The following is a 16,385-nucleotide window of genomic DNA, read 5'->3' on the forward strand; positions in this document are numbered from 1 at the left end:
GTTTAATACGACACGTTCCACTCAGAACAGGGCTCGCCATGGTTGACCAAGGAAGCTGAGTGCACATACTCTGCGTCATATCCAGAGGTTGTCTTTGGGAAATAGAGGTATGAGTGCTGCCAGCATTACTACAGAGGTTGAAGGGGGGGGGGGGTCAGCCTGTCAGTGCTCAGACCATACGCCGCACACTGCATCAAAATGGTCTGCATGGCTGTCATCCCAGAAGGAAGCCTCTTCTAAAGGTGATGCACAAGAAAGCCTGCAAACAGTTTGCTGAAGACAAGCAGACTAAGGACATGGATTGCTGGAACCATGTCCTGTGGTCTGATGAGACCAAGATAAACTTATTTGGTTCAGATGGTGTCAAGCGTGTGTGGCAGCAACCAGGTGAGAACAAAGAAAAGTGTGTCTTGCCTACAGTCAAGCATGGTGGTGGGAGTGTCATGGTCTGGGGCTGCATGAGTGCTGCCGACACCGGGGAGCTACAGATCATTGAGGGAACCATGAATGCCAACATGTACTGTGACATACTGAAGCAGACCATGATCCCCTCCCTTCAGAGACTGGGCTGCAGGGCAATATTCCAACATAACGACCCCAAACACCTCCAAGATGACCACTGCCTTGCTAAAGAAGCTGAGGGTAAAGGTGATGGACTGGCCAAGCATACGGACGGTGGAGGAGCGCAAGGTCTCTAACATCCACCAGCTCCGTGAAGTCGTCATGGAGGAGTGGAAGAGAACTCCAGTGGAAACCTGTGAATCTCTGGTGAACTCCATGCCTAAGAGGGTTAAGGCAGTGCTGGAAAAAATGGTGGCCACACAAAATATTGACACTTTGGGCCCAATTTGGACATTTCCACTTAGGGGTGTCCTCACTTTTGTTGCCAGCTGTTTAGACATTAATGGCTGTGTGCTGAGTTATTTTGAGAGGACAGCAAATTTACACTGTAAAGGCCCGTACACACGTACCGATCGTCGGCATACAAACGTCGGTGGACGAAGGATCTGCCGATTGTACGCGTGTTAGTATGGTGCCTCCGACAGATGTCTGCGCACAATCCGCGGACAAAAGTCTTTCTTGCAAACATGAAAATTTTTGTATGCCGACACCAGAACGGACGATTGTTCGCCTGTCAGTACACAATTCGGCCGACAGACCGCAGATTTGCAAGACTGGGCATGCTCAGAAAATAGAAAACACAGGGAAAGTTAACCATTACATGACATCACTTCTGCAGTCGGCGGACAAAATTCTTGTGCTGTCCTTGTGCTGTCTTTGCACTTTTCAGCAGACACCGACATCCCGGGGAGAAAAGAGGAACATTTGTATGCAGACCATCGGTACGTGTGTACGGGGCTTAAGTCCCCGTTCACACTAAGGCGACCTGTGAGGCGACCTGGTCGCCCCACAGGTCGCCATAGGACGCCTTCCATAGGGAAGCTGTGGACCCGTTCTAATAGGAGCGACACAAGTCGCTCCGACTTAGAAAAAGGGTCCGGAGCTTCTTTGGGGCGACCAGGAGGCGACCGCCATAGACTTCAATGTTATGAAGTCCGTGTGTGTGTCCGTGTGTGTGTATATGAGAGCTGCATGATTCTGGCTAAAATGAGAGTCACAATTTTTTTGCTTAGAATAAAGATCACGATTCTCGGCGTGACATCATCTTTTATATTTTTTCCCCCAAAAACTGTGTTTGAAAGACTTCTGCAATTCATTTTTGTATTGAATTTTTTTCTCTTTATATATGTCTGTATCATATCTGGAAATGGATTCTATGTATTTATGTCAATTATAGAATATGCAATAAATTATAACTTTTGATTTTATCCAATTTTGTAATTTAGTAAGTGACCTGCCTCATTTTAAGTCCTATGACCACTGTTTTACATTTGTATGTACATTCAGGGATGGAGGCATGTCACTGTGTCTGTTTCATATCTTTTCTCTCCTTATACCAGACATGGGAGTAAGTCACACATGTGCAAGTCACAAGCAAGTCTCAAGTCTTAACCTTCAAGTCTCAAGCAAGTCCCAAGTTTCTGTGGCGAAAAGCAAGCAAGTCAAGTCGAGTCCCTGCTAGAAGTCTCTGACGAAACGCGCGTCGGGTGGAGCTTACGGCGACGCACGCCACACGTGGAAGGGACACGGCGGCCATTTTGATGGTGGGATGCAGCAGCATCCATAACTAAGGAGGAGAAACTTGCAACGCTCTCTAATAGCGGCCATCCAGTAAGTTACTTTTAATCCTTTGGGGCCAATAAAGCATTAGCAGTATACACTATGAGGCGGTGTTCTGTTTCTTCTTTTGGGGACCCCATGTGGAGTGGAGTTTGCCTGCTATTTTGACCTATTCAAGGAAGGAGCAGTGAAGGATCCCGGTTTTCCAGGGCTCAGGCACTATCATGCGGTTATGACCTTTGTGATGAGGGTCACCTACATTTGGTAAGGACCAGTGTGTGCGGTGTCTGGTGGTGGTTTACTACTGAGGATCTTCACTATCCAAAGATATATATATATTTTTTTCACATCATTCTATGTGGAAAACATAAGGATTGCTGTTTCCCCTCTGAAGTTTTAAAGACATTCTGTGTAGACAGTTTAAGATTAGCGCTACATTTTGCCATATATAGAAGTCAAGCAAGTCAAGTCATTTATTTTGGTCAAGTCACAATTCAAGTCAAAATACCGATCTACCCCAATTTTCACCTTTGGCTCGGTTTCTTCTAGCGCTACTTCTAGCGCGACTCTGTAGTGTTTACTTGTTTGCGGCTTTCAGTGAGACTTGTCCCTCATTATAGAGGGAAGTCGCACTGAAGTCGGCCAAAAAGTAGTGCACAAACTACTTTTCAAGTCGCGGCAGTGAAAACGAGCCAAATAGAAATGAATGGCTTTTGACCTGCAGTGCGACTTGACATGTGTCAAGTCGCACAGCAAGTCGCAATAGTGGAAACCGGCACTTAATCAGTTAAAAGTCAGTGGTCAGGAAAGGTTTTGTTTTATTTTCAACATTAACAAAACTGCTTAGTGCTTTTTTCTTGGCATATTAAAGAAACACTTTGAATGTCCAAACAGCTCAAAATCCTTCGTCCGGTCATTTTTCAGCACCACAGTCACTAAAAACATGATAAGTATTTCAATTGTTAAACAGCCAGTGTGCTAAAAACCAGAACACACTGAGGTGTTTTAACCACTTCAGCCCCGGAGGATTTGGCTGCTCAATGACCAGGCCCTATTTTGCGATTCAGCACTATGTGAATTTAACCACTTAAGCCCCGGAAGATTTTACCCCCTTCCTGACCAGGGGGTATTTTGCGATTCGGCACTGCGTGACTTTAATGGACAATTGCGCGGTCGTGCAACGCTGTACCTAAACGAATTTGACGTCCTTTTTTTCCCACAAACAGAGCTTTCTTTTGGTGGTATTTGATCACCTGTGCGATTTTTACTTTTTGCGCTATAAACAAAAAAAGAGCGTAAATTTTGCAAAAATAACAATATTTTTCACATTTTTTTATATGAAATTCCCCAAAAAAAAAATGTAAAAATCTAAATTTTTTAACATTTTCGGCCAATTTGTTTTATGCTACCTATGTTTGGTAAAAAAAATCGCAAAAAGCATATTTTTATTGGTTTGCGCAAAAGTTATCGCATTTACTAACAAAGGGAAAGATTTTTGTCATTTTTGTTGTTTTTTTTTTTAACGCGTAATGGCGGCGATCTGCGATTTTTTTTGCGGTACTGCGACATTGCGGCGGACAGATCGGACCCTTGACTGAAATTTTTGACACTTTTGGGGTTACCAGTGACATTTCTACAGTAATCAGTGCTATACATATGCACTGTTACTGTAAAAATACACTGGTAGTGAAGGGGTTAACTTTATTTGGGAGGGAGGGGCTGTGTGTGTCCCTAGGGGCGTGCTTTCTACTGTGATTGGCTGTGGCTTGAGGTGAAAGGACACTGATCAACAGATCTACATAGTAGATCTGTCTGATCAGTGTTTTAACACAGAGGAGAATGACAGGCAGCTTTTTTACACAAGCTGCCTGACTTTCTCCCTCTCCCCCGACGATCGCCGAGTGAGCGGCGGACATCGGGTCCGCCGGTCACACGCGCGGGGGGGTCCGTGATCGCGTGGGAGCGCGCCTTCGGCGGCGCGCGCTCGCTCCCCAGACCCTCCCAGGCTACTGACGTTAATTAACGTCACTCTGCCTGGCAGGGGCTGACCGCCGCAGTAAATTTACTTGCGGCGGTCGGCAAGCGGTTAAACAGCCAGTGTCCTAAAAACCAGAACACACTGAGGTGTTTTAACCACTTCAGCCTCGGAGGATTTGGCTGCTCAATGACCAGGCCCTATTTTGCGATTCAGCACTATGTGAATTTAACGGACAATTGCGCGGTCATGCAACGCTATACCCAAATAAAATTGATGTCCTTTTTTCCCACAAACAGAGCTTTCTTTTGGTGGTATTTGATCACCTGTGCGATTTTTATTTTTTGCGCTATAAACAAAAAAAAGCGACAATTTTGAAAGAAATAACAATATTTTTCACATTTTTTTTATATGAAATTCTCAAAAAAAAAATGTAAAAATCTAATTTTTTTTTAACATTTTAGGCAAATTTGTTTTCTGCTACATATTCTTGGTAAAAAAAAAAAAAAAATCGAAATTAGCGTATTTTGATTGGTTTGCTCAAAAGTTATTGCGTTTACTTACTATGGGAAAGATTTATGTCATTTTTATTGTTTTTTTTTTACTGGTAATGGCGGCGATCTGCGATTTTTTATTTTTTTTTGCGGGACTGCGACATTGCAGCAGACAGATCGGACCCCTTACTGATATTTTAGACACTTTTGGGGGTACCAGTGACATTACTACAGTAATCAGTGATAAAAATATGCACTGTTACTGTAATAATGACACTGGCAGGGAAGGGGTTAACTGTACTGGTAATCAAGGGGTTAAATGTGTCCCTAGGGGCGTGATTCTAACTGTCAGGGGGCGTGGCTAGTGAAGTAACCACAGAGACATGCAATCCTATATAGCAGGATCGCATAGCCTCTGTGATCACTTCAGGGAGAATGACAGACGGCTGTGTTTTTACATCAGCCGTCTGTCTTGCTCCCTCTGCTGCGGGAGATCGCGAGTGGCCGACGGCCATCGGAGCCGCCGGTCACACGCGCTGGCTCCCCTGGGAACGAGCGGGGACGGGAGCGCGCCGCCGCAGTCTCCTGAGCGAGCAAAGTAGGGCTACGTCACTTTGCCCAGCAGCGGCAGAGTGCCGCAGTAAATGTACGATGGGCGGGGTTAAAGTGGTTAAGTGACTGTGGTGTCAGAAACATAACAGGCACATTAATTTTGCTTTACCAAATCATGTGAAAATGCAAATATTTAATAACTTAAAAAAGTAAAGTCAATTTGAGTCATATGTCTCAAGTCAAAGTCAAGTCTCAAGTCATGAATACCAAGTCAAAGTCAAGTCGAGTCTTCTATTAATTTTAGTCAAACAAGTCTCAAGTCCTCAAACTGGTGACTTAAGTCTGACTTAAGTCAAGTCATGTGACTCAAGTCCAGAGACTACTTCACTACTGTACTTAAGTACCGAAAGGCGGTATCTGTACTTTCCTAGAGTAGAATTTTTTTCTCCTACTTCTACTTTTACTTCACTACATTTTTTCGATGATTTCAATACTTCTACTCCGATATTTTTTTTTGTGCTGCATAGTTACTCGTTACAATTATAAAAATTACCACTGCCAGAACAGTAGATGGCAGGTTTCATGAAGCTCAAAACATGTGTATTATCAGCGCATACGAAAATAAATGCTACTGTATATATAAATAAAAGCTGCATTTGAAATAATAAAAAACAATATGATGTTCACACTTTTGACTTCTTTCTTTAAAGCGGTTGTAAACCCGAAAATGAAAAAAAAAAAAAAAAAAAAACCTGAAAGACAAAGCCATAATGAGCTAGTATGCATCGCATACTAGCTCATTATGCATTACTTACCTTAGAACGCAGCCCCGACACGGACCCCCGGACATCGCTGCGGGCGCCGCCATGATCCGGAAGCGTCTCTTCCGGGTTCGGCGGCTCTGGCTCTGTGATTGGCCGGAGCCGCGATGACGTCACTCCCGCGCATGCGCGCGGGAGTGATTTTCCGGCAAGCTGCCGGCTAGGAAAACTGAAGGTCCCCCCGGACCTTCAGAGCGCATGCGCCGCTCGCGTGAGCGGCTGCATGCACTGCAAATATCTCCTAAACCGTGCCGGTTTAGGAGATATTAATTATACCTACAGGTAAGCCTTATTATAGGCTTACCTGTAGGTAAAAGTGTCAAAAAGCGGGATACTACTGCTTTAATAACTACATAACACAGTACTTTTACTTTCAGTACTTGAATAGCAATTTTTTTTTTTCAAAACTACTGGTACTTTTACTTTCAGTACTTGAGTAGCAAACTTTTTAAAAAAAACTACTTGCAATACTTAAGTACAAAAAATGTTGAATACTTTAGTACTTCTACTCAAGTCACTCTTTGATCGAGCACTTCCACTTCTACTCAAGTCACTTTTTAATTGAGCACTTGTACTTTTACTCAAGTATGGGTTTTGAGTACTTTATACAACTCTGCTCAAGTCCCCCACCTCTGCCTTAGTGCCGGTTCACACTAGGGCGACCTGTGAGGCGACCTGGTCGCCTCACAGGTCGCCTCACAGGTCGCCTCCCATAGGGAAGCTGTGGACCCGTTCTAATAGGAGCGACACAAGTCGCTCCGACCTAGAAAAAGGGTCCGGAGCTTCTTTGGGGCGACCCGAAGGCGACCGCCATAGACTTCAATGTTATGAAGTCCGTGGCGGCCGCTCCGAGATCGCGGCGCGCTGCTTGCACCGCGACCTCGGAGGTCGCGGTGCAAAGTAGCGTCGCTGCAGTGTGAACCGGCGCTTATACTACATAGTTGAAGGTAAATCCAAAGGAAATTGAACAAATAAAATTGTATCATGTGTAGCCAGCGTCACAGTTGGTTTTCTTAGTGTAAAGGAAATGTACATCCTCTATATTATTGTATTATATTTTGTATGTATTGCACACTGCACTCACTGTGCACACGGCTCTAATAATGTTTGTATTCTTTTGAGTGCTGATAAGAATTAGCCTACGAATGTTACGCCCCTTGTTACCATAAAAGTACAACGGTAACAATAATGTGATTCCTACGTAATCATGTGTATAAGTGCCGGTTCACACTTGTGCGATTTTACTGCGAATGCGATGCGTTATGAAAAGTCTAGATTCGCATGTATTCCCAAAATACATTGTATTCGCGACGGTCGTTCACATCTATGCGTTGCGATTCAGATGCGAATATAATGCGATAATGAAAAGGGTCTTGTGCGAGTTTACAGCGCTGCGTTGCGAATTTAGTCTCCATAGACATCAATGTAAATCGGTCTGGACTCGCATTATCAGTTCAGATATGTGCGAATTCTTATTTTTTGTTTGATTTTCCCCTCAGCTCCACCCCTCCTGAGCTTAATTAACATAATCAACGCAATCAAATTTTCATTTCAATCGCGCTGGTACTATTGAAAAACACAAGGTAAACTCGCACTGCAAATTCGCATAGCAATCGCATCCGTTCGCAATCGCACTTAGAGCCGGTTCACACTCATGCGGCTGCGGCGTTCGCATGTAATGTCGGAGCGCACTGCTCCTTCATTACATGCGATCGGCTGTGCGGTGCGAGTTTAGCCATACACTTTGTATGGCTAAATTCGCACCGCACCCGCAGCAAACACGCACAGGACCCTTTTTGCAGCCGCATCAGGATCGGATCGCACAGCGGTTCACACTTGTGCGATCCGATCCTGTGCGAACTGTCAGATCGCACTGCGATATGCGATCAAACTGGGGGTGTCGTTTAGATTACATTGACACCCCCAGCGTATCGCATATGGCAGTGTGAACTGCCGTGGGTGCGTTTGCGATGCGGGAACAGGCTGCGAATTCGCAGCCTTCCCGCATCGCATAAGTGTGAACCGGGGCTGAAAGCCTTTAATTGCATCAAATAAAACAGAATAGTTATATTGGAAAGATGCGGAGTGTATCTTTTTGTGACTGTTCCCTACTGAATTAGTTATTAATTTGGAAGCACTAATCAATATGAGGATAGGAGTTGCCTATCTATAAAATGTCCAGAACACTTAGAAATCGATTACAACCTGAGTAGAAAAGCCGGTCCCCTGCCAGCATGCTGCAGAGAAGGAGCCTTGCTCTGCGTGTGGAAGCAGTGGCCTCTCTGCAGAGGTCTGACACGCACCCTGCTAAGTCAGAGCTAGAGCTCCCCCCCCCCCCCAATTAGTAGGGAGTATAAGCTTTGCTGGTTGCAGAGCTGTTGGTCTGACTCAGCATGGGGCATGTCAGACCTCTGCGGAGAGACCACTGCTTACCCAAAAGAAGCAAGGATTCTTCTATGCAGCAGATCATCAGATAGGTAACCCTCAAAACAGGACAATCACCGCTCAAGATAAGATTGCAACATGTGTGGCAGGTTTCTGCTGGTACAGAATACACCGCAGTCTGGGAACTGACCTTCTTGCTTCTTCCTCCCGCAGTCCAGTCCACACAGAGGCATTCCCAAACCAGACTCCAGCTACAATCCCATGGAAAGTCTGCAGAGAGAAGACATTGCATTACAGAAGTGACGGCCATGTGCACATCTCATATACAGTATACAGCCCAGGCAATATCAGCAACCCCCCCCCCCCCCCCCCCCACACACACACAGCCGGTGTCAGTGGAAAAAGTTCTATCAGTGTCAGTGTGTAACTGCATGACATAAAACAGAAACTCCAAGCTGTGTTTACAGAACTCTTATCAGGGTCATCTCCTCCCTGGCCTGAAAACATGGAGATACTTCTTCCATAATGTGCGCTTGCTGCTTTACTGACTGTGTAGGAAAAGACACATATAAAGGCTGTGACTTTGGTTGGGGGGTCCATGGAACCCAGCTTACCTGTTCACACCTGAGAGTATTTCAGCTCAGAAAATGCTCATCTCTGAAGTCTCAAAACGCCCAACAAGCAAAATCCCATTCATTTCAATGGCCCCTGTTCACATATGGGGGTTTTCCCGCGGCCCCTGTTCACATATGGGGGTTTTCCCGCGGCCCCTGTTCACATATGGGGGTTTTGCCACGGCCCCTGTTCACATATGGGGGTTTTCCCGCGGCCCCTGTTCACATATGGGGGTTTTGCCACGGCCCCTGTTCACATATGGGGGTTTTGCCGCGGCCCCTGTTCACATATGGGGGTTTTCCCACGGCCCCTGTTCACATATGGGGGTTTTCCCACGGCCCCTGTTCACATATGGGGGTTTTCCCACGGCCCCTGTTCACATATGGGGGTTTTCCCGCGGCCCCTGTTCACATATGGGGGTTTTGCCACGGCCCCTGTTCACATATGGGGGTTTTGCCGCGGCCCCTGTTCACATATGGGGGTTTTCCCGCGGCCCCGGTTCACATATGGGGGTTTTCCCGCGGCCCCTGTTCACATATGAGGGTTTTCCCACGGCCCCTGTTCACATATGGGGGTTTTGCCACGGCCCCTGTTCACATATGGGGGTTTTCCTGCGGCCCCTGTTCACATATGGGGGTTTTCCCACGGCCCCTGTTCACATATGGGGGTTTTCCCACGGCCCCTGTTCACATATGGGGGTTTTCCCACGGCCCCTGTTCACATATGGGGGTTTTCCCACGGCCCCTGTTCACATATGGGGGTTTTCCCGCGGCCCCTGTTCACATATGGGGGTTTTCCCGCGGCCCCTGTTCACATATGGGGGTTTTCCCACGGCCCCTGTTCACATATGGGGGTTTTCCCACGGCCCCTGTTCACATATGGGGGTTTTCCCGCGGCCCCTGTTCACATATGGGGGTTTTCCCGCGGCCCCTGTTCACATATGGGGGTTTTCCCGCGGCCCCTGTTCACATATGGGGGTTTTCCCGCGGCCCCTGTTCACATATGGGGGTTTTGCCACGGCCCCTGTTCACATATGGGGGTTTTGCCACGGCCCCTGTTCACATATGGGGGTTTTGCCACGGCCCCTGTTCACGTATGGGGGTTTTCCCGCTGCCCCTGTTCACATATGGGGGTTTTGCCACGGCCCCTGTTCACATATGGGGGTTTTCCCGCGGCCCCTGTTCACATATGGGGGTTTTCCCACGGCCCCTGTTCACATATGGGGGTTTTCCCACGGCCCCTGTTCACATATGGGGGTTTTCCCACGGCCCCTGTTCACATATGGGGGTTTTCCCACGGCCCCTGTTCACATATGGGGGTTTTCCCGCGGCCCCTGTTCACATATGGGGGTTTTCCCGCGGCCCCTGTTCACATATGGGGGTTTTCCCGCGGCCCCTGTTCACATATGGGGGTTTTCCCACGGCCCCTGTTCACATATGGGGGTTTTCCCGCGGCCCCTGTTCACATATGGGGGTTTTCCCGCGGCCCCTGTTCACATATGGGGGTTTTGCCACGGCCCCTGTTCACGTATGGGGGTTTTCCCGCTGCCCCTGCTCACATATGGGGGTTTTGCCGCGGCCCCTGTTCACATATGGGGGTTTTGCCACGGCCCCTGTTCACATATGGGGTTTTCCCGCGGCCCCTGTTCACATATGGGGGTTTTGCCACGGCCCCTGTTTACGTATGGGGGTTGTCCCGCTGCCCCTGTTCACATATGGGGGTTTTCCCGCGGCCCCTATTCACATATGGGGGTTTTCCCGCGGCCCCTGTTCACATATGGGGGTTTTGTCGCCTGAAGCTCAAAAAAGTACATGAGCTTCTTTTTTGGCAGATTACATTTGGCGTTTTTGCGTTTAGGTGTCAATGCCTGCCTCCAAACACCTGCAAAAAACGCCTGATAATTGCCTATAAAATACGATGACCGCTGTTCTGTCAGTATTGAATACAGGGATCCTGTTTTTCTCTTATTTAGGAACACAGGTCTCTATGTTCATTCCATAAGCCTACCCCCCCCCCCTGCCCAGGGATAGAAAGCACCCCTTAGGGACACATTTGACCCTTTGATCACCCATCATGTTAACCCCCTTCCCTGCCAGTGTCATTAGTACAGTAACAGTGCATATTTTCATTCCATAAGCCTACCCCCCCCACAGATAGAAAGCACCCCATAGGGACACATTTAACCCTTTGATCACCCCTGTGTTAACCTCCCTGGCGGTATGATTATGTCAGGAATTCTGTACCAAAAGCGGTACAATTTTTTTCATGGAAATTTGGCGTTATGTATTATAGGCCTACAATTCTTAGTAATTACTGACTTAAACCTGACCAAAACAAGACTCTAGTAGACATCGCAGATGTGATAAAGTTGAAACACAATCACATGAATTATAATCTAATCAATAGAATTTTATTATATAATATATAATATAATCTATATATATATATATTATATAATAAAATTATATTATTGATTAGATTATAATTAATGCGTTATATATTTTATATATATATATATATATATATATATATATATATATATATATATATATATATATATATATATATATATATATATATATGTGTGTGTGTGTATATATATACAGTATATATACATACATACATACATACATATATATATATATATATATATATATATATATATATATATATATATATATATACACATATATATATATATATATATATATATATAATATAAATGTTATGTGTTTGTGTTTTGTGCAACGTTCAACATTTGAATTTCCCTCCCAGTTCCGCTCCTATGCACCATTGCTACTGCAGGGAACGGAACCAGGAAGTCCTCATACCGACGGACGAGCGGCGGGGATCTCGGCTGGCAATCACAGCAAAGAGAGATCATCGCTGGATCGCCAGGAGAAGGTAAGAGACACCGCTGCACGCTTTGCACATCCACCCCTAAAATGGTGAAAAAATTTGATTTTTTTTATTGAGAATGTTATTACAGCAGAAAGTGAAATATATATATATATATATATATATATGTACATATACTGTATATATATATATATATATATATATATATATATATATATTTTTTCTTTTTTTTTAAATTGTCGCTCTTTTTTTGTTTATAGCGCAAAAAATAAAAACCGCACAGGTGATCAAATACCACCAAAAGAAAGCTCTATTTGTGGGGAAAAAAGGACATCAATTTTATTTGGGTACAGCGTCGCACGACTGCGCAATTGTCAGTTAAAGTAACACAGTGCCGAATCGCAAAACAGGGCATGGTCATTAAGGGGGTAAAACCTTCCAGTCCAGAAGTGGTTAAAGAGGTTGTCAGAAGGTTTTGTGTAAAGGAAAAAAGGAAGGTGTATGGCGCTGCCAAAATGTGCTGATGGTTCCGTATGTCCAACAAAGATGCTAAATGTATATACGATATCAATCACCACTATAGATAATAAATTAATAAAGTGTCAGGTGCATCATGTGCGTGTCACAAATAGATATGTGCAATAATATAGGGGATCCAACTCTGTGAAGAATAAATATTTGTGCTAAAACCGTGACACATCCGCCCAAGTGGAACGCACGGCGTCCCGGAAGTGCGCTATTACTGCTGTTCTTTCATGCTAATACCCTTTTTTCGTTTGTGAGTACCTATTTTTTAATTCTAATAAAGCATTTTAAAAGCGGTACTACTCTATGTGAGCCTTCTTCCCCGAAAATATCGGTACACCTCTGGACCCTAATACCAAGGAGCCTGGTTTGCAAGATTCGGGCAGATATTTGGATCACCTAATCACTTTGACGGCCAGTGGAGGAGACCCAGGATTATAGATCCAAGGCCTGATACCCCTGCAGGGGTACATAGCTCTGGTGAGTGCGGTCCAAGGGGTGCGGGGAGCACTGAATGGTCACCAAATACCTGAGCACCTCCAAATATTCATCATTAGAGCACCTGCACTCAAGTCACCTTTGCCCCTTAATTTAGGAAAAGTTTTTTTACCATTGTGGGACTATCCTCCTTTTTAGGTTTCTTAGTTATTACGGACTTATTTATACTTGGACTATTGCTGCCATAATATTTACACATCCATCGTCCACTTTATTTATGCCATACCTGATGCTTTGTACTGTATAATTATAAGGTTGTAGATATTCACAGTTTATTTAAGTGGATCCAACTGTTTTTATATATTCATATATATATTTTTTTACATTTCATACACTTGTATACATTTTTCTTCACGGTTTTAGCACAAATATTTATTCTTCACAGAGTTGGATCCCCTATATTATTGCACATATCTATTTGTGACACGCACATGATGCACCTGACACTTTATTAATTTATTACTTATAGTGGTGATTGATATCGTATATACATTTAGCATCTTTGTTGGACATACGGAACCATCAGCACATTTTGGCAGCGCCATACACCTTCCTTTTTTCCTTTAATCTCACTATATTTCTAGGGAATATAGTATAAAGGTAGGCTGCAGCCAATATCAAATATTAGAAATCTAAAATTATCCTAAGCGCGGATTTTCTACATTTCAGAAGGTTTTGTGTATCATTATGATAAAAAAAACCTTCTGTGTGCAGCAACCCCCCTCAACCCCCCCCCCCCATACTTACTTGAGCCCCATCTTCCTCCAGCGATGTTGCACGACTACCTCAGCCATCCGGGACACTCTCCCTGCTGATTGGCTGAGACATAGCAGCGGTGCCACTGGTTGCTGCTGTTGTCAATCAAAGTCAGTTAGCTAATCAGGAGAGAAAGGGGGCGGGCCGAACTGTGGCTCCGTGTCTAAATAGACAGAAGAAGCTGTGGCTCGTCTCGGGTGCCCCCATAGCAAGCTGCATGCTGTGGGGGCACTCAGGCAAGAGGGAGGGGCCAGGAACAGGGAAGACATACCCAAGAAGAGGAGGATCGGGGCTGCTATGTGCAAAACCAACTGCACAGAGGAGAGAAGTATAACATGTTTGTTATTTAACAAAGAAAAAAAAAAAACGAGACGTTACAATCAGGGCCGTTTGAAGGAATTTGGGGGCCCCAAGCAAAATGGACATGGAGGCCCCCCCCCGCACACACGCAAAGCCTACAGAAACCACAGCATAGCCATACAGTTTAAGTTCACCCACACTTTATACACTGGATATTATCGCCCCTCCCGTTCTCCCACCATGTGCCCTAGATGATACCATGGGACTTTTTTCTTATGCTATGGGAATATCCAGTTGTCTGTTAACAGGTAGGTATTGTTCCCAATTGGTCCAATTTTTGCACGTAAATATGGAGTGACAGACTGTCAGTGTGATCATACCTGTTGCTGGCCTGGTCCAGTCCACGTGTGTGAGGAGGATGTGATGTGATGACTCGTGGTGTGTCTCTCTCTGGCGAAGTTCGCAGGCCCCGGCCTAGGCGCGCGCTTTAGGCCGCCTAGGCCGGGGCGGGGCTGGTGCGCACTGCGCAGATGCGTGCCGCCGCTGCGCACTCTACCCCTAGCGAGCCGACAACGCGTGACGTCATGCCGCTCCTCCGCTGTGCACCCGCCCGCCGCCCTGTCACAGGCCGCCTGTGTATGAGTCCGGCCTGTGTGTGTGAGGCGCGGCGTGCGGCCGCAGCGTTTGTGTTTTGGGTTTTTGGGATAATGTCAGTCTGTGTCTTGGGGCCCCAGGCCAGCTCGGGGCCCCAAGCAATTGCTTGTTTTGCCTGCCTTGACGCGACAGGCCTGGTTACAATCACTTTAAAGAGGAGTTCCGCTCCCCACGAAAAAATTTAAAGTCAGCAGCTACGAATACTGTATACTTTTAACATTAGGACACTTACCTGTCCTGGGTTCCCACAATGTCGGCACCCGAAGCTGATTTTTGGATCGGCTCTTGGGTGCTTCCGCCGCCATTCATGGTAAGGGAAACCGAAAGTGAAGCTTTTCAGGTTCACAGCCGGTTCCCTACTGCGCATGCGCGAAGAGCGATGCACTTTCTCATTGGCCCGGCGGCTTGGGAAGTAGGAAGGGGGGGCAACTTCTGAAGGCCGCTAGGTTGTCCCCCGGAAGTGGGGAAGGGTGCCTGTCAAAAACAGGTAGCAGTTCCCCCCTCCCCCCTGAAAGGTACCAAATGTGGCACCGGAGGGAGGAGGCAAATAAGGGAAAGTTCCACTTGTGGGCGAAACATTGCTTTAAGTATTTCTCTAGAATTTCTTATATACTCCTGGAGTAAAAATATAATAACATGTTAATATTTCTGGTATTAAGCTTTGACCATGCACTACAGACACAGATTTAGCCATTGCAATATATGGCCAGTGTTAATTTTGACGTCAAATTTCGATTTGTTTCAGCCATAGTCTTTTTTTTCTTTTTTTTAATCAGATTTTATTTTTGAATTTGTATTCTTTTACATAACAAACATATACAAATAAACAAAAACAAAAAAAAAACAAAAAACAGAACAAGAAATTCCCTTTCCCCTCCCTCTTCCTCTCTCCTTACTGCTCAGTTAAGCTGATAAAAAACTTTAATAACACATTTATTTTATTATTTTCATGCATACCAAAAATTACAGAGATTTTCTAATTTTCAAGTCAGTCTTTTGACTAAAAGGCCATTTTAGTTTTAGTCGTATTTTTGTCATCTGACTTGTTTTAGTTTTCATCGTATTTTAGTCAACTAAAATAGTGTTAATTTAGATGACGAAAATATTTCCGAAGACGAAATTGACACTGAATGAAAGCCTGCAGCTCCATTTGTTTACTGAAAAATGAGGGCACAAAATATTCCTATACAATTTTTATATTTATTTATTATTTACCTAAATATAAAAAAAAAAAAACTTCTTAAAAAAAATAAATAAAAGAAACAAAAATGTATGCCAAACCACTACACCTCCCCTTTTGTAAACAGACGTAATAACAGGTTGGGTCCTTGATGACAGCTCTCAAATTTATATAAACAAAGGGCTGGTTTACTGTCCTTCAGACTTTAGGGGGAGCCGGATTGTGGCCATTAGGAGTAAAATATCTCCCAGCATCAGTGGGTGTAAGTGGGTCAGTGGAGGTAAACAATCCCTCGTCATTGATGTAAGTGGAAGGAATTGTGACCCGTCATTGGTGTCAGTGGGAGGAATAGTGCCCCATCGTTAGTGTCATGGGGTGAAATTATGCCCCATCATTGGTGTCATTGGGAGGACTAGTGCCCCATCATTGGTGTCATTGGGAGGAATTGTGCCCCATCATTAGTGTCATTGGGCCCCATTGGTGGGGTCATTGGGCCCCATTGGTGGGGTCATTGGGAGGAATTGTGCCCCATCATTGGTAGGAATAGTGCCTTATCATTAGTGTCAATGGAAGGATTTATGCCCCATCAT

At 45.1% G+C, this 16,385-nt stretch overlaps 1 protein-coding gene across 1 annotated transcript in view; it reads right to left on the bottom strand.

Annotated features, from left to right (window-relative positions):
- Nucleotides 1–16,385, bottom strand: part of LOC309554636 (phospholipid-transporting ATPase ID-like) — a 194,272-nt gene that overhangs the window by 139,344 nt on the left and 38,543 nt on the right. The window contains exon 2 of the mRNA XM_082256354.1: nt 8,599–8,678. Within this exon, the coding sequence (XP_082112480.1) occupies nt 8,599–8,641 (43 nt within the window). The 5' untranslated portion in view covers nt 8,642–8,678. The remainder of the gene's footprint in view (nt 1–8,598; nt 8,679–16,385) is intronic.

Source organism: Pelophylax lessonae (assembly GCF_965119305.1).
Source record: "Pelophylax lessonae genome assembly, chromosome: 1".
Taxonomy (NCBI): Eukaryota; Metazoa; Chordata; class Amphibia; order Anura; family Ranidae; genus Pelophylax; species Pelophylax lessonae.